The sequence below is a fragment of the Bubalus bubalis genome, chromosome 10 (genome assembly GCF_019923935.1).
Source record: "Bubalus bubalis isolate 160015118507 breed Murrah chromosome 10, NDDB_SH_1, whole genome shotgun sequence".
Taxonomy (NCBI): Eukaryota; Metazoa; Chordata; class Mammalia; order Artiodactyla; family Bovidae; genus Bubalus; species Bubalus bubalis.
Genome location: NC_059166.1, coordinates 63,028,968 through 63,051,819, shown reverse-complemented (window position 1 = coordinate 63,051,819; position 22,852 = coordinate 63,028,968). Strand labels below are relative to the sequence as shown.

At 36.1% G+C, this 22,852-nt stretch overlaps 2 protein-coding genes across 7 annotated transcripts in view; one reads left to right on the top strand and one right to left on the bottom strand.

Annotated features, from left to right (window-relative positions):
• Positions 1–14,816, top strand: part of SESN1 (sestrin 1) — a 116,055-nt gene extending 101,239 nt beyond the window's left edge. For 4 of the 6 annotated variants that reach the window (XM_006075466.4, XM_006075468.3, XM_044924374.1 and 1 more), the window contains 7 exons: positions 518–700; positions 3,624–3,866; positions 5,837–5,984; positions 8,346–8,458; positions 10,789–10,979; positions 12,855–12,999; positions 13,672–14,816. In XM_006075466.4, the coding sequence (XP_006075528.3) occupies positions 518–700; positions 3,624–3,866; positions 5,837–5,984; positions 8,346–8,458; positions 10,789–10,979; positions 12,855–12,999; positions 13,672–13,758 (1,110 nt within the window). In that variant the 3' untranslated portion in view covers positions 13,759–14,816. The remainder of the gene's footprint in view (positions 1–517; positions 701–3,623; positions 3,867–5,836; positions 5,985–8,345; positions 8,459–10,788; positions 10,980–12,854; positions 13,000–13,671) is intronic. The other 2 variants (XR_006542427.2, XM_025294694.3) reach the window with 2 other exon arrangements.
• The window catches only part of CEP57L1 (centrosomal protein 57 like 1), a 224,759-nt gene that overhangs the window by 185,370 nt on the left and 16,537 nt on the right, over positions 1–22,852 (bottom strand). The gene's annotated exons all lie outside the window — the stretch shown is intronic.

The following is a 22,852-nucleotide window of genomic DNA, read 5'->3' as shown; positions in this document are numbered from 1 at the left end:
TCCCAAACCAAGAATCAAACTGGGATCTCCTGCATTGCAGGTGGATTCTTTACCAGCTGAGCTACCAGGGAAGCCCCCTTATTGAGCACCATTTTCTATTAAATAAGAAAACAAAGTAGAAAACAAGATTATTTCACTACTATATAAATAGTAGTTCAGATTGACATAAGTGGTTTTCACTCATGTTCAATTTATAAATAAGATTCCATTATTTTATGGTTGGCATCTTAATTGAAGTTTCTTCTTAATCAGGTTCTGACAGTAGGTATAAAATTTTTCTAAAATTCAAATACTTTTATCAAATATTTTTTGTTAATGGGATATTTTTGAGGTGTTTTCTATAGCATACGTGAATTTTTGAATGTTTATATGAAAACTTTTATTTCTGTAGTACATTGAAAATTTGAGAACATACTAATCAAAAAATTAACTGTTTTGCACACTGTAAAGAAAAAAGACATGTAGTTGTTCAAGATTTTAATATGTGTAGTTAGAATCATCTTTCGTTTTCTCTTAGGCTGCAGCAAGACATCAGTGCTCCTACTTAGTGAATCTCCATGTAAATGATTTCCTTCATGTTGGTGGAGACCCCAAGTGGCTTAATGGTTTAGAGAATGCTCCTCAAAAACTACAGAATTTAGGAGAACTTAACAAAGTATTAGCCCACAGACCTTGGCTTATTACCAAAGAACATATTGAGGTAAGCAGAGAATATATCTAGGGTGTCTTTTTTATTTTAATTAATAGACTATTTTTTAAAGCAATTTCAGGTTTACAGAAAAATGGCACAAGGAGTTCCCATATTCTACCCACTTCAACTTTCATCAAGAGGCTTTTTAGTTCCTCTTCACTTTCTGCCATAAGGGTGGTGTCATCTGCATGTCTGAGATTATTGATATTTCTCCCAGCAATCTTGATTCCAGCTTGTGCTTCTTCCAGCCCAGCATTTCTCGTGATGTACTCTGCATATAAGTTAAATAAGCAGGGTGACAATATACAGCCTTGACATACTCCTTTTCCTATTTGGAACCAGTCTGTTGTTCCATGTCCAGTTCTAACTGTTGCTTCTTGACCTGCATATAGGTTTCTCTGGGTTGTTCTATGTCCAGTTTTCACTGTTGCTTCTTGACCTATATATAGGTTTCTCCAGGAGTTGGTGATGGACAGGGAGGCCTGGCGTGCTGCGATTCATGGGGTCGCAAAGAGTCAGACATGACTGAGCGACTGAACTGACTGACTGACCCACTTCAACCCTCCACGCCCCCCACACACACATTGTTTTCTTTATTACTAACTTCTAGTATTAGCATGGAGAAGGCAAGGGCAACCCACTCCAGTACTCTTGCCTGGAAAATCCCATGGATGGAGGAGCCTGGTAGGCTGTAGTCCATGGGGTCACTGAGGGTCGGACACGACTGAGTGACTTCACTTTCACTTTTCCCTTTCATGCATTGGAGAAGGCAATGGCAACCCACTCCAGTGTTCCTGCCTGGAGAATCCCAGGGACAGGGGAGGCTGGTGGGCTGCTGTCAATGGGGTCGCACAGAGTCGGACACGACTGAAGCGACTTAGCAGCAGCAGTATTAGCATAGTACATTTGCTTCAATTGATGAATTAATAATGTCTGTAATTTACTTTTGGAGAAGGAAATGGCAACCCACTCCAGTGTTCTTGCCTGGAAAATCCCAGGGATGGGGGAGCCTTGTGGGCTGCCGTCTATGGGGTCGCAGAGAGTCGGACACGACTGTAGCGACTTAGCAGCAGCAATTTACTTTGGGGTTCACTGTTTGTGTTGTACAGTTCTATGGGTTTTGACAAATGCATAATGTCATGTTATCCACCATTATGGTGTCATACAGAATAGTTTCACTTCCCTAAAAATCTCCTATGCCCCCCCTATTCATCTCTCTCCCTTCCCCCTGAAACTACTACTCCTTTTATTGTCTTTATAGTTTTGCCTTTTCCAGAATGTCATATAGTTGGAGTCATACAGTATATAACCTTTACACACTAGCTTCTTTTATTTGTCAGTATGCATTTAAGGTGCCTCTATGACTTGATGGCTCATTTCTTTTTACTGCTGAAAAATACCCCAGTGTGTGGATGTACCACAGTTTGTCCATTCACCTACTGAAGGGCATCTTGGTTACTCCCAGTTTTTTGGCAATTATGAATAAAACTTCTACAAACATTCACATGCAGGTTTTTTGATGGACATTAGTTTTCAGCTCAGTTGGGTAAATAACTGGGATTGCTGGATTGTATGGTAAGCTTGTGTTTAGTTTTGTAAGAAACTGTGAAACTGTCTGATGAGGTGACTGTACGTTTGTGTTCCCACCAGCAATGGATGAGCATACTTGTCAGCATACTTGTCACATTCTTGTCAGCATGTGCTGTTGTCAGTGTTTGGATTTTAGCCATTCTGATAGATGTAAAGTGGAATCTCGTATATCTTTGCAAAATACCATCTTAAACTAGTTTCTTCTGGTTCTATTTATTGAAAGTGTTAAATGCTCATTCAAATCCGCCTCTTTGTGACCCCACGGATTAGAGCACGCCAGGTCCTTTTTCCATGGAATTCTCCAGGCAAGAAAACTATAGAGTGGGTAGCCATTCCCTTCTCCCACGGGTCTTCCCAACTCAGGGCTCAAACCCAGATCTCCTCTATTCCAGGCAGATTCTTTACTGTCTGATAATAAAGATAATAGAATAAAAGTAGATTGACTTTCTCTAAAAGAATCTGCCATGCAGTAGAAATTTTTTTAATTTTATTATTTTTTTTTTTTTATAATTTATTGGCCATTCCACGAGGCTTGTGGGATCCTAGTTCCCCAACCAAGGATCAAACCTGTGCTTCCTGCAGTGGAAGTTCAGAGTCCTAACCACTGAACTGCCAGAGAATTCCCTAGAGTATTTTAGATACTTTTATATAATGGAAGCATCTTATTTTCAAGAAGATATAAGATTTGAATATGATTAATGCAATGTCTGTTATATTGTCTAATAACATAAAATTATAGAATACTATGAAATAGATAATGAAGCAGAATGGGAACAGATTTGTAAGACTTTTAAGGATTGTAGACTTGACCTTGAGCATAACTTTTTAAATATAATTTGATGGTTTAGACATATTCAGAGTCAAGTTGTTCAAACCACTATAAAAACTAATACAATTTTGTAAAGTTTAAAAAAAAAAATTCCTTGAGGAAGCCTGATATTAAAGAAAAACAGGCATATTTTCCACAGTAGCTTCTACTTTAAACTCAAATTTATTACATTTGGTTTGAGATGTCACACTAACAACATAGTTAATACGTTCATAATCCATTGTCTGAAACACAGCAACTGCCTTAAACAAAATGTATTCTACTGCATTTTTAAATCAAGATTTCAGATAATAAGGAATTAGTCATTATCAGATTATGTTAAGCTCAATTTTTGAATATATACTCATAAAAATTAGCAAATTCTGAGTTCTACATGCCTCAAATTGTCATTTTATCCTAAGTTTTATACAGTAACTAATCCTGTTTTCAATAGATTAAATACCAACATGAACTATGTTCTTTCACCAACACCATACCCCAGTATAAAAATATATTCTCATTTTTTTCCCCAAGGGACTTTTAAAAGCTGAAGAGCATAGCTGGTCCCTTGCAGAACTGGTACACGCAGTAGTTCTACTCACACACTATCATTCTCTTGCCTCGTTCACATTTGGCTGTGGGATCAGTCCAGAGATTCATTGTGATGGTGGCCACACATTCAGACCGCCTTCTGTTAGTAACTACTGCATCTGTGACATTACAAACGGCAATCACAGTGTGGATGAGATGCAGGTCAACTCAGCAGGAAATGTTTCGGTAAGTATCTATTTGTTACAGGATTGTTGTAAGACTAATCACAGTAATTGCTGTTGTATTATTTTTTTACTTGGCTTTTAGGAAAATTTACCCTGTTAAGTCCAAAAAGGTATTAGACCCCCCAGTCTGTTCATTCAGCAAGTATTTGACTGCCTCCAATTGCTGAGCATTATAGTGTCTGATGCTAAGGGACATAAACAAAATTATATGACTTATATATAATTATAAGACCCTCCTGGAGACTACATTCGAATAACTTCAGGATTGGAAGCCACCAGGATGTGCCAGAGCCAGCTAGTATTGAATGGCTACTGAATGTGAGATGCGGGACTGCCTGCTGCTGATCACATCCCATTCTTCCTTTTTGCACGAAAGAAACAGGCTGTCATCTCAATTGTTTCTCTTTTAGAAGAGTTAATCAGCTTTGATCTGGAATTTCTCCTTTTAAAATACTCCTTCATGTTTTAACCTCTCACAAATATATATAGAAGTGAATGTAAATATATTAAAATGCTTTTATCTCTATTCCTTCTCTTCTCTGGCATTTATATTTTCTCAGCTTTGTTATTCCTTGGAAAACAGATCACAATGAGTTGAATTTTCTATAAGCAAGTTTTAACTCCTATATATGATGTTTCAAAACTCCCTCTGCATTCTTTAGCTGTAGTGAAAGAGCAAGGGTTTATATTTCCAAATAGAAACATTACAGCCTTCTCAATACTTCATACAGATTTTCTCAGTTTTATTATTACTTTAAGACAGATTTAGACAGGTTGAATTTATATGTTTGACTTTAACAAACACTTGACTGTTAACATATGATTTGACTCTTGGCAAGTTATCTACCCTCCCTGACCCCCCATTCTTTCATTTCTAAATAAAGGTCAAACACAAGGTTATTGCAAAGTTTAAGTGAAATGTCTCTAGAGAGGTAAAAGGGCTAATACAGTGCTTAGCATTTATCAGGTACTAAATAAGAGGTAGCATTTACATATGGTGAGATTAGCACAGGAAGGAAAATCATTTTCCCAAGGTTGACTGCTGTGCTGTGGTGTGCTGATAAGGCCCAAGACCGTCAGTTTCACCCTCTTTTGAGCTATCTGGATTCATGTGAGAGGCCCGCATATGGCCACTGATTATTTATCAAAGTTTAAAGGTTATAAGATGGACTAAGGGTGAGTACATATCAGTTGCCAGGATGCTGAGAATTGGATTCTTTCCCCACCTTTGATTTAGTATGAGGCTAAAGAAGTACTGTTCCTAGTTATCCCTCAATTAAATGAAATAATAGTGAAATAATATAATTTTTAAAAAAATTTCTCTAGTAGATAAGCTCCCTATTCCCAGGTGTTAAGTATTTTTAGTAATGAATTTTTTAAGGTATGTACCTTGTTTTTTAGACATAATACTATTGCACACTTAATAGACTACTGTATAGTATAAATATAACTTTTTATATGCATTGGAAAACCAAAAAAATTCTTGACTTGCTTTGTTATGATACTCACTTTATTCTAATGGTTTGGAACTGAACCCACAATATATCTGAGGTATGCCTGTCTATTGACAATATGCCCAGTGTACAATGTTGATGTAAAACCACTTTATATTTTGTATATCTTATTTGTTTCACTGAGCAAGTAAAAGCGTAACTCAGTTCTGTTTTAAACTGACAGTGTTAAATTTTAATTTTTAAAACTTAATGACAGTAATAATATTACTAACTTTTGAAATAAAAATTTAAACATTAGAATATGTTCTTAAAATTTTTCTATTGTTTTAAATTTAAAAATTTATATCTGTATATATGATAGGCCAAAGTAATTGTTTTTGATTCATTCATGTGCATTAAAGTTATAAGATCTATTTTTCTTATATTGTATTAAGATGCAAATTCTTATGAGACCAACTTAATAAAATTTATTCCATATTTGACATATGTAACAACCTTAATTGCACTTTTGTTTCAGGTAAGTGATTCCTTCTTTGAGGTTGAAGCCCTCATGGAAAAGATGAAGCAGTTACAGGAATGTCGAGAAGAAGAGGAGGCAAGTCAGGAAGAGATGGCTTCACGTTTTGAAATAGAAAAAAGAGAGAGCATGTTTGTCTTCTCTTCAGGTAAAAGCAAGCATTACATAGTCAACATCTATTTCGAAGAAGCCCAATTTTTAAAGACAATTTAAATAAGTTTTTCTTATTGGAATATAGTTGATTCACAATGTTGTGTTAGTTTCAAGTGTACAGCAAAATGAATCTGTTATACATATATCCACCTTTAGATTCCTTTCCCATACAGGTCAATATAGAGTTTTGAGTAGAATTCCCTGTGCTATGCAGTAGGTCCTTATTAGTTATCTGTTTTATATATAGTAGTATATATATGTCAATCCCAATCTCCCAATTTATCCCTCCCCCTACCCCCACCCCCCTACCCCGGCTGCATCCCAAACCCTTGGTAACCACAGGCTCTCTACAACTCCACATAATAAGCTGTATTGTATGATATTTGTCTTTTTCTTTCTAACCTCACATAATATGGGTCCATGTCCATTCATGCTGTGGCCAGTGGCATTGTTTAATTCTTTTTTATGGCTGAATAACAGTCCACTGATACATGCACCACATCCCTGTCTTCTGCTGTCAGTGGACATTTAGGGTGCTTCCGTGTCTTGGTTACTATAAATAGTGCTGCTGTAAACACAGGGGTGTGTGTGTCTTTTTGAATTATGGTTTTCTCTGGACATATACCTAGGAGTGGGATTGCTGATTAGATGGTAGCTCTATTTTTAGTTTTTTGAGCAACCTCCGTACTGTTATCTGTAGCGACTGCATGAATTTACATTCCCAACAACAGTTTTCTAAAATTTATTGTTTGTAGATTTTTTGATGATGGCCATTCTAACTGATGTGAGGTGATAACCTCACTGTTGTTTTGATTTGCATTTCTGTAATAATTAGTGATATTGAATATCTTTTCATGTGCCTATTGGCCATCTATATGTCTTCTTTGGGGAAATGTCTGTTTAGCTCTTCTGCCCATTTTTTTTTTTTTTTTTTTTTGATTGGGTTGTTTGGTTTTTTAATATTAAGCTGCATAAGCTATTTGTGTTTTGGAGATTAATCCCTTGTCAGTTGCTTCATTTGCAAATATTTTCTCTCTGTAGGTTGTCATTTTGTTTAGTTTATGGTTTTCTTTGCTGTGCAAAACTTTTAAGTTTAATTCTAATATGTCTTTCCTTTTAGAAAGGCTATTGCATAGGTAGTCCTACTTCCAAAAAAGGAAGTTAAAGTGAAAACAGACTAAGAGCAAGGATATTTGATTTAGGTCCTAAAATCACTGCTAATAAACTTTGTGAATGTTAGGTCATTTAGCATGGAGCATTCCTTTTTTTTTTTTTTCTTTAAAATGAGGAAGTTGCATTCATAAAGGCCTAATAGTACTTCCAGCTTTAAAATTCTATAATTTGTGAAAAGGAGCTACTTATTAGATAACTAACAGCTTAAACCCTTTGTTAGGCCTTTATCAAATGTAACCTATAGGATTTAATAAGTAAACTAGGTAATTTAAAGGAAAAAAGTTATAGTGTCAATATATTTTGACAATAATACAGTGGAACAAAGAGTACATTGGTTTTAATAACCAATTTTCTTAATAGCAAAGAAAAAATCAAATTTGTATAAATGGAGGTTTGATGTTAGCCTGAGGAGAAGTCTTTGATTCTATTTACTTGAAACTAAATAATCTCATCAACTCCTAAACATGAAAATAATCTAAAAAGGCTTAGTGAGCCTCTTTCCTGTATTCATTTCAGAATTGTTTCTAGGACCTTTGAACTGTTAGTGTTAGTTACTCATTTGTGTCCAACTTTTTGAGACCCCCCCAGACTATATAGCCCACCAGGCTCCTCTGTTCATGGAATTTCCTAGGCAAGAATACTGAAGTGGGTAGCCATTCCCTTCTCCAAGGGATCTTCCTGACCCAGGGATCGAACCCAGGTCTCCTGCATTACAGGCAGATTCTTTACCATCTGAGGCATCAGGGAAGCTGTTAGAGAGATCATTTTACATATTGTATGACATTAATATTCAACTAAAAATAGTCCAAGTGCTAAAGTTTAGAATACAGCTGATTTGTTAGTACCATAAAGATTATTTCAAAAGGGTATTCATACTTGGAGTACATACTTTTAAGTAGAACCTCACATCTATAAACTAGAGAGAGGACACAGAGGAAGAGAGGATCTGTGAAAGAGAGGAATGAAAAGCACAGTAAATGCAACCATGAGTATGTTTTTTAACCTTTATATTCCATTTATTAAGCAATTTCTTCATAGTTTTAAGACTTTATTTTAGTTGATATTGGTTACTAAGTATCAGAAAAAGGGTTATCCTATTTTTACTTGTTATAGGTAAAATGAATTTTAACTAGCATCCTGTTTTTGAAAAGCTTTCAGTAGCTTTTTTAAAAAATTATTTCAGATGATGATGAAGTTACACCAGCAAGAGATGTATCACGTCACTTTGAGGATACTAGTTATGGCTATAAGGATTTCTCTAGACATGGAATGCACGTCCCAACATTTCGAGTCCAGGTAAAATCACAACTTGTATGTACATGACTGGTTAGAAATATCTCAATCTGACTTAAAATTAGAAAGAACCATCTGGATTTGAGAACAGAAAGCATTGCAGAGATAAATAACTTTTCTATGTACATGCAGTTCCTTAGATATAAGTTCATAAATCAGTTGCTCAGAATTCAAAACATAGTCACCCATAAAACAAAATTACAATAGTGGTTAGGTTCCCAGATGGTATACTAAAACTCAAAGTTCATAATATAACTAAACAGTAAATAGTTGTGTTAGAACCTAGCTAGCATTTATAGCATTGTTTTATAGAGCACCAGTGTTAGAGTGAGGCCATTTCTGTGACAAGAGAAATGTCCTCAACATTTCAGGCATTATGTGTGTGGGGGTGGAAGGAAAGAGGATGAGAAAATCAGAGTGAAACATGTGCTTAAATTAGAACTTTTAGGGACAGCAAATTTGTTTTTTTAATTTGGGTGAGTTCTTATAAATAAGTCATAGTGATTACAATAACCTAATTCCCTGGTAAAATATGAACCTAATGTCATTTGAAGCAATGAGAATTTTTGAGAGTTTCAAACTTAAATCTTGAAGAGGATTTTTATATAAAGATATCTTATTCTAAAATTAAATAATGCCCATCTCTTAGAATAAAGTTTTAGTGAGGTAGGGAGTCAAATTATTGTTGGTAGACCCAGTTTGTTTAGCTCCATAATCATTAACTTTGAAATACACAGTAAAAATTCCCAGTGCAATTCTGTGTATATTGAGTCCATGGAAACTTAGGGACCTTGTCATCCTCCAGGATACCAGGCTCCTTCTCTCTTATTGCTTTTCCAGGAAGCTAAGTGCTTTGCAAATATATTGCAGGAGCAACAATTGCTGTATCTTCTAGTTCCAGAATAAAAGTTGAGGATCATCAATTAGGAAACATTCATCTATTCCATGCTGTAGTTTTCTAAGACTGCTTCCAATCCATTACTAGACACATAATGCATTTAAAATGTATTTCTTAAACAATCTGTTATGAGTTGATAGTTCTAACTTTCCCAATTATTGTGAAGGGCTGCTGCTGCTAAGTCGCCTCAGTTGTGTCCGACTCTGTGCAACCCCATAGACGGCAGCCCACCAGGCTCCTTCGTCCCTGGGATTCTCCAGGCAAGAACACTGGAGTGGGTTGCCATTTCCTTCTCCAGTGCATGAAAGTGAAAGTGAAGTCGCTCAGTTGTGTCCGACTTGTAGCTACCCCATGGACTGCAGCCTACCAGGCTCCTCCGCCCATGGGATTTTCCAGGCAAGAGTACTGGAGTGGGGTGCTATTGCCTTCTCCGATTGTGAAGGACTAGTATTAAGTAATAACTTTTAGCAGAATTATGAAAATATTTGGAAACTATGAGATTTTTTTTTTCTTGGCTCAAGGAACTAACATTATTTAAGGAGGCAAATTAGGCACAGGAAGAAATATAGAATATGTTACGTGGTAATGAAGTTGTGTCATGAAATATAATACATTACAATTGGAGAGATCATGTAGACTAGAAAATTTTTTTTAGAGGCAGATTAGGATTTGACAGATTTGAATAGTTTAAAAGCATGAATATTGTAAGCAGAGATGACTATAGGCAATAATTGAGCCTAGGTTAAAGGACAGAGTGAGGGAAGGTATCATAAACTGGCTGGGCTGCTGAAAGCTTCAAGCAAAGGATTTTTCTGATTAGTTGGAAGTTACTTTAAAATTGATCAGACTTGGAGGTTTTGACCACAGTGATGGCATGATATCAGAGAGGTGTTTTAGGAAAACAAATATGGGAGCAACGTAGAAGTAGAGGCTTAGTAAGTTTTGTTTGAGATAAAAAAAAGGAAACGGAGATTTAATGTAGGAAAACTAATTAGAAGACTTAACAGAGCTAAGAGGAAGGGGGGTTAGGAGGAAAAAGAATGAGTGATGGATGTGTTGAAGTAAAAATTTACAAAATTTGAAGACACTTGAATGCCTGCAGCAATATAAAAGGAGAGTGGCCTCCCAAGACGAGTCATCTCTGGAGGCTGACGGGGAAACAGTGAGAGAAAGCAGAATACAAGTCACATGTGTGTAAGGCAGAGATTCCACTGGTTTTTAAACTTGGTGAGTTGCAAAATTTAACTTTTGCATATTGCGGTATAGAAATTGAAAACATCAAACTGGAATGCAAATGAAACAGAAAGCTAGGGATGTTCTAGAAAGGGAGTGGATTTCAACTGCCAGTAGTCTCACTGCACCACAGAGCAATAGACATAGAACTGTATTTGACCACATTTTAATTATTCACATTTGTTCTGTTCTCTGTATTTAGGACTATTGTTGGGAAGACCATGGTTATTCTTTGGTAAATCGTCTTTATCCAGATGTAGGACAGTTGATTGATGAAAAATTTCACATTGCTTACAATCTTACTTATAATACAATGGCAATGCACAAAGATGTTGATACCTCAATGCTCAGACGGGCTATTTGGAACTATATTCACTGCATGTTTGGAATCAGGTTAGTCTGTTTTCTTACATTTATGAAGAGATATTTTCTTTTAGGGAAATCATTCAGGTGCTTGAAACACATATGCAGATATACATGTTAATATACTCAGAACCATCCCCTCCCTAAGAGCTTATTTATATGCTTTAGAAACTTGATTTTTTGCAGCTTAGTGCGTTTCCTCTCACCTAGCTAGGCAGGAAGAAGGAGAGTTAGGAACAAGAGTTAAACAACAAGCAAGGTTGTCCAGGAGCATGGAGAAAAAGGCAAAGTTTGTCTCTAAACATTTATGTGTTTGTATCATTTTTATCTCCTGAGACACTTGTACTTCTGCCTTCATGAAACTTAGAGTGCCCTTCTAAAGAGTACCTACTCCCATGATACTTCATAAAATGCAAAACTTTATCAGTATTATGCTATTTATATACACACACTATACACCACCTTCTAACATACACAAACACCCACACTATGGTCCTTCCGAATTATTTTAGCTGTAAAGTCAGACTTTTCTCTTGGTTATTCATTTTTTCAGTAGCCAGACTATTGACTTTAGACTCCCGAATGGTTATATTATGGACCAACTTTACAAGAGTTTTCTCCCTTTTCCACTAGAAACCAAATAGGAGACTGAAGCTCCTTGGATGTTGTAGAAAGTATTCTCTAGTGGGGCAGAGCAGACACTGGTGCCTACGACCATCCTGGCCTAAAGCAGAATGGCCTAAGTGTAGACACTGTGAGGCCATCTTAGAGACCAATTCTTTCCTCATCTGACCCCAAGAACTCCTGCTAACATGAGAAAATATTTATACAAGTAGATTATAATTTATATATCATGGGATATATCAATATTGTCTAATTTGTTAACTTCTTAATATCATCAATACTCAAACCGTTTCCAAAATTTGTTCCTCAGTGTGGTTGCTTATTCATGATTGTAAATATATACTGTTACTTTGCACTAGCAAATTTTTTGTTCATCTCCCTGACTTCTCTATTTCTTACTCCTTTATACTCATTCATCCACCCCCATTTAAACATTGTAAAGCTCTTATTTTAGGGGACAGCTGCCTATATAAAGAGGAGAAAAGAATATAACATTTACTATTGATATCTGTACTTCTATAAGAAAACAGACTATCAGATCAGATCAGTCGCTCAGTCGTGTCCGACTCCTTTTTTTTTTTTTTTAATTTTATTTTTAAACTTTACATAATTGTATTAGTTTTGCCAAATATCAAAATGAGTCCGCCACAGGTATACATGTGTTCCCCAACCCCATGAATCGCAGCATGCCAGGCCTCCCTGTACATCACCAACTTCCGGAATTCACTGAGACTTACGTCCATCGAGTCAGTGATGCCATCCAGCCATCTCATCCTCTGTCGTCCCCTTCTCCTCCTGCCCCCAATCCCTCCCAGCATCAGAGTCTTTTCCAATGAGTCAACTCTTCGCATGAGGTGGCCAAAGTACTGGAGTTTCAGCTTTAGCATCATTCCTTCCAAAGAAATCCCAGGGCTGATCTCCTTCAGAATGGACTGGTTGGATCTCCTTGCAGCCCAAGGGACTCTCAAGAGTCTTCTCCAACACCACAGTTCAAAAGCATCAATTTTTCAGTGCTCAGCCTTCTTCACAGTCCAACTCTCACATCCATACATGACCACTGGAAAAACCATAGCCTTGACTAGACAAACCTTTGTTGGCAAAGTAATGTCTCTGCTTTTGAATATGCTATCTAGGTTGGTCATAACTTTCCTTCCCAGGAGTAAGCGTCTTTTAATTTCATGGCTACAGTCACCATCTGTAGTAATTTTGGAGCCCAGAAAAATAAAGTCTGACACTGTTTCCACTCAAAAATACAGTAATTCTCACATTGTCTTTTAACAGATACGATGACTATGACTATGGTGAAATTAACCAGCTATTAGATCGTAGCTTTAAAGTTTATATCAAAACTGTTGTTTGCACTCCTGAAAAGGTTACCAAAAGAATGTATGATAGCTTCTGGAGGCAGTTCAAGCACTCTGAGAAGGTATGTACCTGTTGTGTTTACTCTAACTTAGCAGTGGTTCTTATTCTCCTTCACCTAATCTAATGGGTCTCCAGCCCTTTCCATCACCTCTACTGACCCAGAGAAGAACATTCCAGAACAGCTGTCTTAGATATGCCTTGGAAGGGAACCTGATTATGGTTTAAAGCAGGGGTCCCCAACTTGCAGACCAGGGACTGGGACCTGCTGCCAGATCAGCATGGCATTAGATTAAATGTAACGTGCTTGAATCATCCAGAAATCGGTTTCCAGTGCCAAAAAGGTTGGAGACTGCTGGTTTAACGTAAAAGAAGAATGACAGGGAGAACAGATCTGCTGGCCTGTCTTCAAAGTTCAAACTTAAGAGAAAGAAGAGAATCCTTGAACCGTCTTTACAGAAATTATTGAATGATGATTTGGCAGGGAAAGTTTATTATTATAACAAACCTTCAAAAAGAGATGTGATCAAATATAAGCTCAAAACATATTTCCAAGAAAGATCAGATGGCTTTTGTTTTGAGAAACTGATCCTCTGTTCAACAAACCCAAGACTTGTGTTAAGCTATTCAGTGGTACGCATAAAACGTTACTTATATTTGGTGTTTATTAAATGCACTGAAACTGGTTGTAAATGCTTATAACCATATCTTAAATAATGTTGTGTTTTATATTCAGGTTCATGTTAATCTGCTTCTTATAGAAGCTAGGATGCAAGCAGAACTCCTTTATGCTCTGAGAGCCATTACCCGCTATATGACCTGACGCCTCTCCTCCGTTAAAGATGATGGAACGATCAGCAGATAGAGTCTACAAGGGGAAGGTACTCAGCCCCAGGACCAATGGTAGATAAAGAATTCAGAATCCATTGTGCCATGATTCCTTTAGTTTCTGCTATTTTACTGTGGAAACGCCACTGCTGGCACAAGCAGTGATTGCTCGGCAGCTTCAAGTTTAGAGCTGTGAAGAAGGGCTGCTGTTCACAGTATTTTGCTTTTTGACAGTACAAGATGCTGTATAACTTTTAATACAGCAAATAGTATCTCTCCAAATCCTGTTGCTTTTATGTTAAAAAATAACAAAAATTGGAGCATGCAAAGAATGGGACTTTGATAATGACATAAGCTTTTATACGTAAAGAATTTTAGATATTGGTGCTGCTATTCCTGCTGGTGGAATGAATAGAGTGGCTGTTCCGGTTAAGCTATTAGTAATAAGGTGAACACTGCTACTATCTGAGCCTACATACGTAAAATTTGTGTGGTTTCAAATTAAACTTACATATATGTGTTAATTTTTTTGCATCTAAAATTACTCACAGCTCAGCAAAGACCATTATGATGGCAACAGCTCATTTTTTTCATATAGTTTTTTTTTAATTCAGTTATTGGATGATATTAAATTACAGTGGCATTCTTAAAGACTTCTTCAAAAAGCAATCTTACATGAAAAATGTATAAATTATCTTTTGATATGCTATTTCCCAAGGTTCTGTGACACTGGAGGGCAGCTGTCCTGTGCGGTGTTTTTGTTTCCAGCACCGAAGTTATGGGAAATATTGTGTAGCTGCTGCTCAGTCCCACGTGCATTCTGCCCCTGCCCACCTCATGGTCCCCCCTTCAAAGATTGTGCAGCTCCTTAAATAATAAAGCTGGAAAATATTTTTAGTCATCAAATTTGATTTACAAAAAATGCTAACTTTGAAACGCAAACAGGCTTGAAAAATGTATTAAGTACTTTGTATTCTGGAAGCGTGAATTGCTTTTGAAGTCTGTCAGTATTATTAGTATTTTTCAATAAAGAATAATTTTTCTCCAATTTTATTTGCTGTCTCAAAAAGTCATGACTTAACAATCAGTCACTATTCTCAGTTTCTATTGATTTTCATTAGCTATCACACTTAGATAATTCTGTAGTCAGATGAGACTGTTATTTAAATGGCAAACTATTGCAGTCATTTTGAGAGCTATAAGAAAAGTTTTATCTTGAATAACTGATACAGTCCCATGCCTTGTCCATTTTGAACTGAGATGTTTTAGAGATCAATTATTAATTATTAGAAACAGGTTAAATTAGGGAGTCACTACAGAACAAAAAATGACAGTCAAACAATTAGTTCTAAATTTAATCAAAGCTTTTGTGATAACCGAGCTCAATAAATGTTTTGATGAGTAACAAGATAGTGCCTATAAAATTATAGTGTGGGGTGGGAGCTGGGAGGCATAATTTTGAATGGAGGTGATATAGCTACCTTCATGGCTACATACCCTAGTGAGAAGATAATACTGTCATCTTAGATAAAAACATATTTCTTTATAAAATATATTGAAAGCAATCAGCCCATTTCTAGTTAGCTTACAATAATATACAAATGGTCTTACCTGTTGAATTTGCATCATGCCTCTGCCCTTTTTTGTCTGCTGCTGGGTTATTTCATCATAGCAATACAGGTGAATCCAACAAGTAAGTTTGCATTGGATAAATTTTTACTCATTCTGCTTCTGCTCTTTGTTCTTGGCACTTCCTCTTAAAAATACAACATTTCTAATAGAAGTTCTAATCAGTAGTAGGATGATTAAGAAAAACTGGGTTTATTACCTTATTCCACTTAGAAATCATGAGACGAAATGAAAATTTTAATGAATAAGAAAGTATGCTTGTACCTAAAGTAATAAAGGATTGCCTGTGATACAAAGTTGATGTTTCAACACCTCAAATTTAACAGGTGTTTCCTGTTAATGTTTTCTCAAAACTAAACATACAGGGTTTTTAATATTGCTATTTATCTTTGAAACTGTTTCCAAAATAATTGAAGGTAGTAAAATAGAACATGGGATATCAAAACTTTTCCCCACAAGAGGAATTATTTTTCTTAAATAACCATGAATAGATTTCTAGTTGAGGTTTCCAAGATTCAGTTTTTTAGATCACTTTTTTAGTAAAAATTAGGGAACTTTTTTATCAGGAAATACTTAATTCAGTATCTCTTTAAGAATGAAATTCTAAACACATTTACCACAGTTATTTAACTCCATATAAATACTGGTGATATTCTTAACTTAGAGGAATAAAATCTTAGCTTTTAAATGAATTTTAACAGTTTACTTATTTCAAATTATTTTGATAAAGGACCACTGGTAGATAAGTAAATAAAACTTGTTGGATAACTATGTTTTCCAGGCACTTTTCACTCATTAAGATACTCTGAAATTTTGTTACATATTTGTGACTAGTGAATATCAAGGGACAGCAAAGGCAGGTAGATGGGGAGTGACATTACCTATGATGTACCAGGTCCTTATTCCCAATGGAGACACTGAGCTAACAACAATATAAGGACCAAATACCTTTGTGAAAATTCTAGAAACCACTTGGGAAGCTACAGCTCTGGCAAACACAAACCAGGAGGAGGCTGCACCAAAAGGTGTAGGTAAATTTGGGGCATTTTGCTTGTCCTAAGCTGGTGTACAGCACGGAAACTGAGGGGAAACTCCTAAGTCCCAGCTTCTCCCTCAGGACCAAAAGAAAAAAGGTGAACTTTTGTGTTTGAGGGACTGGATTCTATCTCACCTGACCTGGAGCACTAGTAGGAGTGGTAGAATGGTTTGGATGCTGGTTGTAGATCACTGAACACAGAAGTGAGCACGGAGGTGCATTAGAACAGCAGGGAATCTACAGTTATGTAGGCAGGTCCAGGGGATCCAAAAGAATACAGATAGGAATAACAGAAACTGGAACAGGAAGCTCCTGAGAAGAAACAGAGGCAAGCCTCTTAGGGAAATTAAGACAGCTAAAAGCAGATATTATATCCTGGAATAAAAACATACACACTCATCCATATAAGTTACATCCCTGGAAATGGTAGCTATTTTTCAAATGCCCAAATCACAACAAACTTTACAAGGAGCTAAGATTCCACCTACCTCGGGGCCAAGACCCTCTCCCAAAGCATAAAACAGAAGCAGTATTGTAACAAATTCAATAAAACCTTAAAAAAAAAAAAAAGATTTTAAACAACTGTCTTAAAGATGCTCAGTGTACTAAAGAGGGAGAACAAGACTGACATATCAGGAAAATGATGCATGAACAAAATGAGAATATCACCAAAGAGACAGAATAAAAAAGAATCAGATTCTGGATCTGAAGAATACAATAACTGAATAAAAAAACTGACAACAACAGGCAATTTGATCAGATAGAAGAAAGACTTTGGAGAGTTATTATCAATAATAACCTTAGAGGTTATTTGATATTATCAAGTCAGAGATAAAAATGACAAGTGACGAGAGCCTAAGGGACTTGTGGGGACATAAAGTAGGGAGTGTGCAGAGCTGTAAAGGAATGGAGTTTTGTATGCAAATCAACTTATCAAAATAAACATAACTTTAACATTTTTAAACATAATCCCCATGGTAACCACAAAGAAAATCTCTTCAGAATTTACACAAAAAGAAATGAGAAGGAAATCAAATCATGTAACTCCAAAAAAAAGTCAATGAAACACAAAGGAGGAAGAGGAGGACTGAGGTACAAAAAAGCTACAAATCTTGCAGAAAACAAAATAGCAATAGTAAGTCCTTCCCCATTAGTAATTATATCAAATGTAATAAATGGATTGAATCCCCCAGTCAAAAGACAGATTGGCTGAATGGATAAAATAAAAAAGAGGATCCAACTATTTGCTGTCTATAAGAAACTAACTTTAGATCTAAGAACACATATAGGCTGAGTGTGAAAGGACAGAAAAAGACATTCCATGCAAATAGTAACCAAAAGAGCAGAGGTGGCTATATGAATATCAGAGAAAAGGGTCAATTCACCAGGAAGATAAAACAGTTACAAATATATAGACATCAAACACTAACACTCCTAAACATAGGAAGCAAATGTTGATAGAATTGGGGAGAAACTGGTTGTTGTTTAGTAGCTAGGTCATGTCTGACTCTTTGCAACCCCATGAATTGTAGCCTGCCAGGCTCCTCTGTCCATGGGATTTCCCAGGCAAGAATACTGGACTAGGTTGGCATGTCCTTTTCCAGGGGATCTTCCTAACCCAAGAATCAAACCTACATCAAACCCCATCATGCATTGGCAGGCAGATTCTTTACCACTGAGCCACCAGGGAAGCCCAGGTAATAGACAGCAACACAATAATAGTAAGAGATTCAATGTCCACTTCCAGGGATTTCCCTGGTGGTCCAGTGGTTAAGAGTACTCCTTGCAATGCAGAAAACACAGGTTTGATCCTTGGTTGGGCACTAAGATGACACATGCCACAGAACAACTAAGACTGCATGCTGCAGCTACTGAACCCATGCACTCAGGAGCCCATGCACCACAACTAGAGAGCCCACATGACACAACAAAGATCCTGCATGCTGCAACTAAGATCCAATGCACCCAAATAAATATTTTTAAAAATACTCACTTCCAAAAATGAATAGAACCAACATAAGATAAATAAGGAAAAAGAGGACTTGAACACTACAGACTGGTTGAATCTATCAGACGCACACAGAAAATTCCAACAATAGGATATACAGTCTTCTCAAGGGCACATGGAACATTCTCCAGGATTGCCACATATTAAGCCACAAAACAAGCCTTAACAAATTTTAAAAGACTGAAATCATACAAAGTATCTTTTCTGATCATAATGGAATGAACCTAACAATCAATTGCAGAAAGAAAAGCTGGAGAGTCCACAAGTATGTAGAAATGAAACAGCATACTCTTAAAAGGCCACTGCAAAGAAGAAATCACAAATGGACTTAGAAAATATCTTGAGATAAAAACACAACGCACCAATATTTACAGATGCTGTGCCAAGAGGGAAGTTTAAAGCTATAAACTCTTAGACTATAAAAGCAGAGACACTCTCAAATCAACATTGTAACTTCGTCAAGGAACTAGACAGAACAATCCAAACCCAGAGCTAGCAGAAGGAAAGAAAGATCAAAGCAGAGATAAATAAAAAGCACAACAGAAAAAATACAACAAAATTAAGAGCTGTTTGAAAAGATCAACAAAATTGACAAACCTTTAACTGCATTAAGAAAAAAAATCAGAAATGAAAAATGAGACATTCCCAACCAATATTAAAAAAAAAATTGGATAAAGAATATTATACACTGTACATCAACAAACTGGGTAACTTAGAAACACAGCCTACCAAGAAGGGAATCATGAAGAAATAGAAAATCTGAAAAGAACTATAACTAGTAAGGAGACTGGAATCAGTAATTAAAAACTCAACAAAGCCCAGGACCAAATGGTTTCACTGAATTATACCAAACATTTAAAGAAAAGTCAACACCAAACTCATCCAAAAAACTGAAGACAAGGGAATGTTTCTAAACTCATTCTATGAGGTCAGCATTATCCTGATAACAAAGCCAAAGCGACTGCAAGAAAACTACAGACCAATATCTATAATGAATATTGTTGAAAAAATCCTTAATTCTAGTAAAGAAAACTCAACAGCACATTTTAAAAATGAAGTGACGAACTTCCCTGGCGGTTCAGTGGTTAAAGAATCTGGCTTCCAACGCAGGAGATGTGGGTTCAATCCCTGGTTGGAGAACTAAGATCCCACATGCTGCAGGGCAACTAAGTGTGCATGCTGCAACTAAGACCCAGTGCAGCCAAAAGTAAATAAATCAATAAAATTCTTTTTTAAAAAAATGAAGAGGGATATATTCCTGAAATGCAAGTATATATATTCCGTTTATAAAAATTAGTCAGTGTAATATACCACAATAACAGAATGAAGGGTGAGAAAACAAACACATGATCATATCAGTCGATGTAGAAAAATTATTTGGCATAATTCAGTAGCCTTTTCATGATAAAAAAATACTCAACAAACCAGAAGTAGAAGGAAACCGTCTCAGTGTAATAAAGGCCATATGTGAAAAGCACATAGCTAATATCATACTCTGTGAAAGATAAACTGTTTCCTCTAAGATCAGGAATAAGAGAAAAATATCAACTCTCACCACTCATAGTATACCAGAAGTCCTACCTAAGCAATTAGGCAATAAAAAGAAAAAATGTCCAAATTAGAAAGGAAATGTAAAATTATATATCTGTATGCAAATGACATGGTCTTATATTAGAAAACCCCAAAGATTCCACACCAAAAAACAAAAGCAAAAAAACCTGTTGGAACCATAAAAGTCAACACAGAAAAATCAGTTCCATTTTTATACACTAACAGCAATCAAGCAAGGAAACTAAGGCAACAGCTCCATTTACAGTAACATCAAAAAGAATAAAATACTGAGAAATAAATTTAACCAAAGGAGTTGAAAGACTTGACAATGAAAACTATAAAACATAACTATAAGAAAATAAAGAAGACACAAACAAATGAGAGACATCCTGTGTTCATAGACTGGAATACTTCATATTGTTAAGATGTCAATACTACCTAAAGCAATCTACAAATTCAATGCCTTTTTATCCTGCAGAAATAGAAAAGGCCATCCAAAAATTCACATGGGGTCTCAAGACTCTACATAGCCAAAACAATCCTGAATAAGAACAGAGTTATAAGTCTCACAATGTCCTAACTTCAAAACATTTTCCAAAGCTATATTATCAAAACAGTATGGTACTTGCATAGACATACACCCAGAAATAAGCCTTCATGATCTTCAATAAGGATGCCTGGACTATTTGATGAGAAAAGAACTATCTGGGAAAACTAGTTATTCACATGCAGAAGAATGAAGTTAGACCTTTATTTTAGAAACATATACAAAAATTAACTAAAATGGATTAAAGACCTAAGTGTAAGAACTAAAACTATAAAGCTCCTAGAAGAAAAGATAGGCAGCATAGCTTCAGGACACTGGATTTGGCAATGATTTATTGGACATAATACCAAAAGGCAAAAGAAAAAAATAGACAAACAGAACTACATCAAATTTACTTCTGTGCATCAAATGGCATGAAAGTGAAAGTCACTCAGTCGTGTGCAACTCTTTGCGACCCCATGGACTATAGAGTCCATGGGATTCTCCAGGCCAGAATACTGGAGTGGGTAGCCTTTCCCTTCTCCAGGGGATCTTCCCAAACCGGGGACTAAACCAGGTCTCCTGCATTGCAGGCAGATTCTTTACCAGCTGAGTCACAAGGGAAGCCCAAGAATGCTGGAGTGGATAGCCTATCCCTTCTCCAGGGGATCTTCCTGACCCAGGAGTCGAACCGGGTCCTCTGCACTGCAGGCAGATTCTTTACCAACTGAGCTATCAGGGAAGCCCAAAGGGCATGATCAGCAGTAAAAAAAAAAAAAAAGTAACCTACAAAATGGGAGAAAATATTTGTTAATCATGTACCTGATAAAGTCTTAATATCCAAAATATATAAATAACTCCTTTAAATCAATGACTACCACAAAAAAAAAATAGCTTGATTAAAAAATAGATATTTTAGAGTCTTCAGAATATAGGTCTTTTGGCTCCTTAGATAGGTTTATTCCTAGGTACATTATTCTTTTTGATGTAATAGTATATGGAACTGTTTCCTTAACTTCTTTGTCTATTGACTTTCTACCTTTACTATATGTTTGCCTCTACTTGTGAACTTTTCTGTTTCATAATTTTCTTGATTTTAGATGTGGTCTTAAAAAAAATATTATTTGGCCACACTGGATCTTAGTTGCAGCATGCAGGATCTTCAGTTGCAGCATAGAGAATCTTTTAGTTGCAGCATGTGAACTCTAGTTGCAGCATGTGGGATCTAGTTCCCTGACCAGGGGTTGAACCCAGGTTCCTGGGCATTGGGAGTGCAGAGTGTTAGCCACTGGATCACCAGGGAGGTCCCTTGATGTAACCTCATCTATTTAAAGAAGTTCCTTTAGAATTTGTCATAAAGCTGGTTTGGTCATGCTGAATTCTGTAAGCTGTTGCTTGTCTGTAAAGCTTTTGATTTCTCTGTAACCTCTTATGGAAAAACCCAAATGAGCTTTTTGGCCAACCCAATACAAGACCTGTACTCCATAAACAGTAAGATGCTAATGAAAGAAGTTGAAGATGACACAGATGGAAAGATATACCATATTCTTGGGTTGGAAGAATCAATATTATAGAATGACCATACTAACCAAGACAATCTATAGATTCAATGCAATCCCTTTCAAATTACCAACAGCATTTTTCACAGAACTAGAACAAAAATTTTTTAAGTTCTGTGGAAACACAAAAGACTCCAATAACCAAAGCAATCCTGATAAAGAAAAATGGAGCTGGAGAAATCACTCTCTCTGACTTTAAACTATATTACAAAGCTACATTAATCAAAGCACTATGGTACTGGCACAAAAACAGACACATAGATCAATGGAACAGAATAGAAAGCCCAGAAATAAATGCTAACATCTATAGTCAACTAACATACAACAAATTAGGCAAGAATATACAATAGAGAAGAGACAGTCTCTTCAACAAGTGGTGCTATGAAAACTGGACAGCTACATGTAAAAAAAAAAAAATTTAAAACATTTTTTAACACTATAGACAAAAATAAACTCAAAATGGATTAAAGACGTAATGTCAGACCTAAATGTAAGACTGGATACTATAAAACTCCTAGAGGAAAATTGCAGCAATATTTTTCAATCCCTCTCCTACAGTAATGGAAATAAACAAATGGGAAACAGTTAAATTTAAAAACTTTTGCAGTGCAAAGGAAATTATAAACAAAACAAAAAGTTAACCTATGGAATGGGAAAAAATATTTGCAAATGATGTGACAACAAGAGATTAATTTCCAAAACATGCAAACAACTCATATAGCGTAATGACTCAGGAAACTGAAACAGTACTCTGTATCAACCTAGGGGTGGGGGGGATGG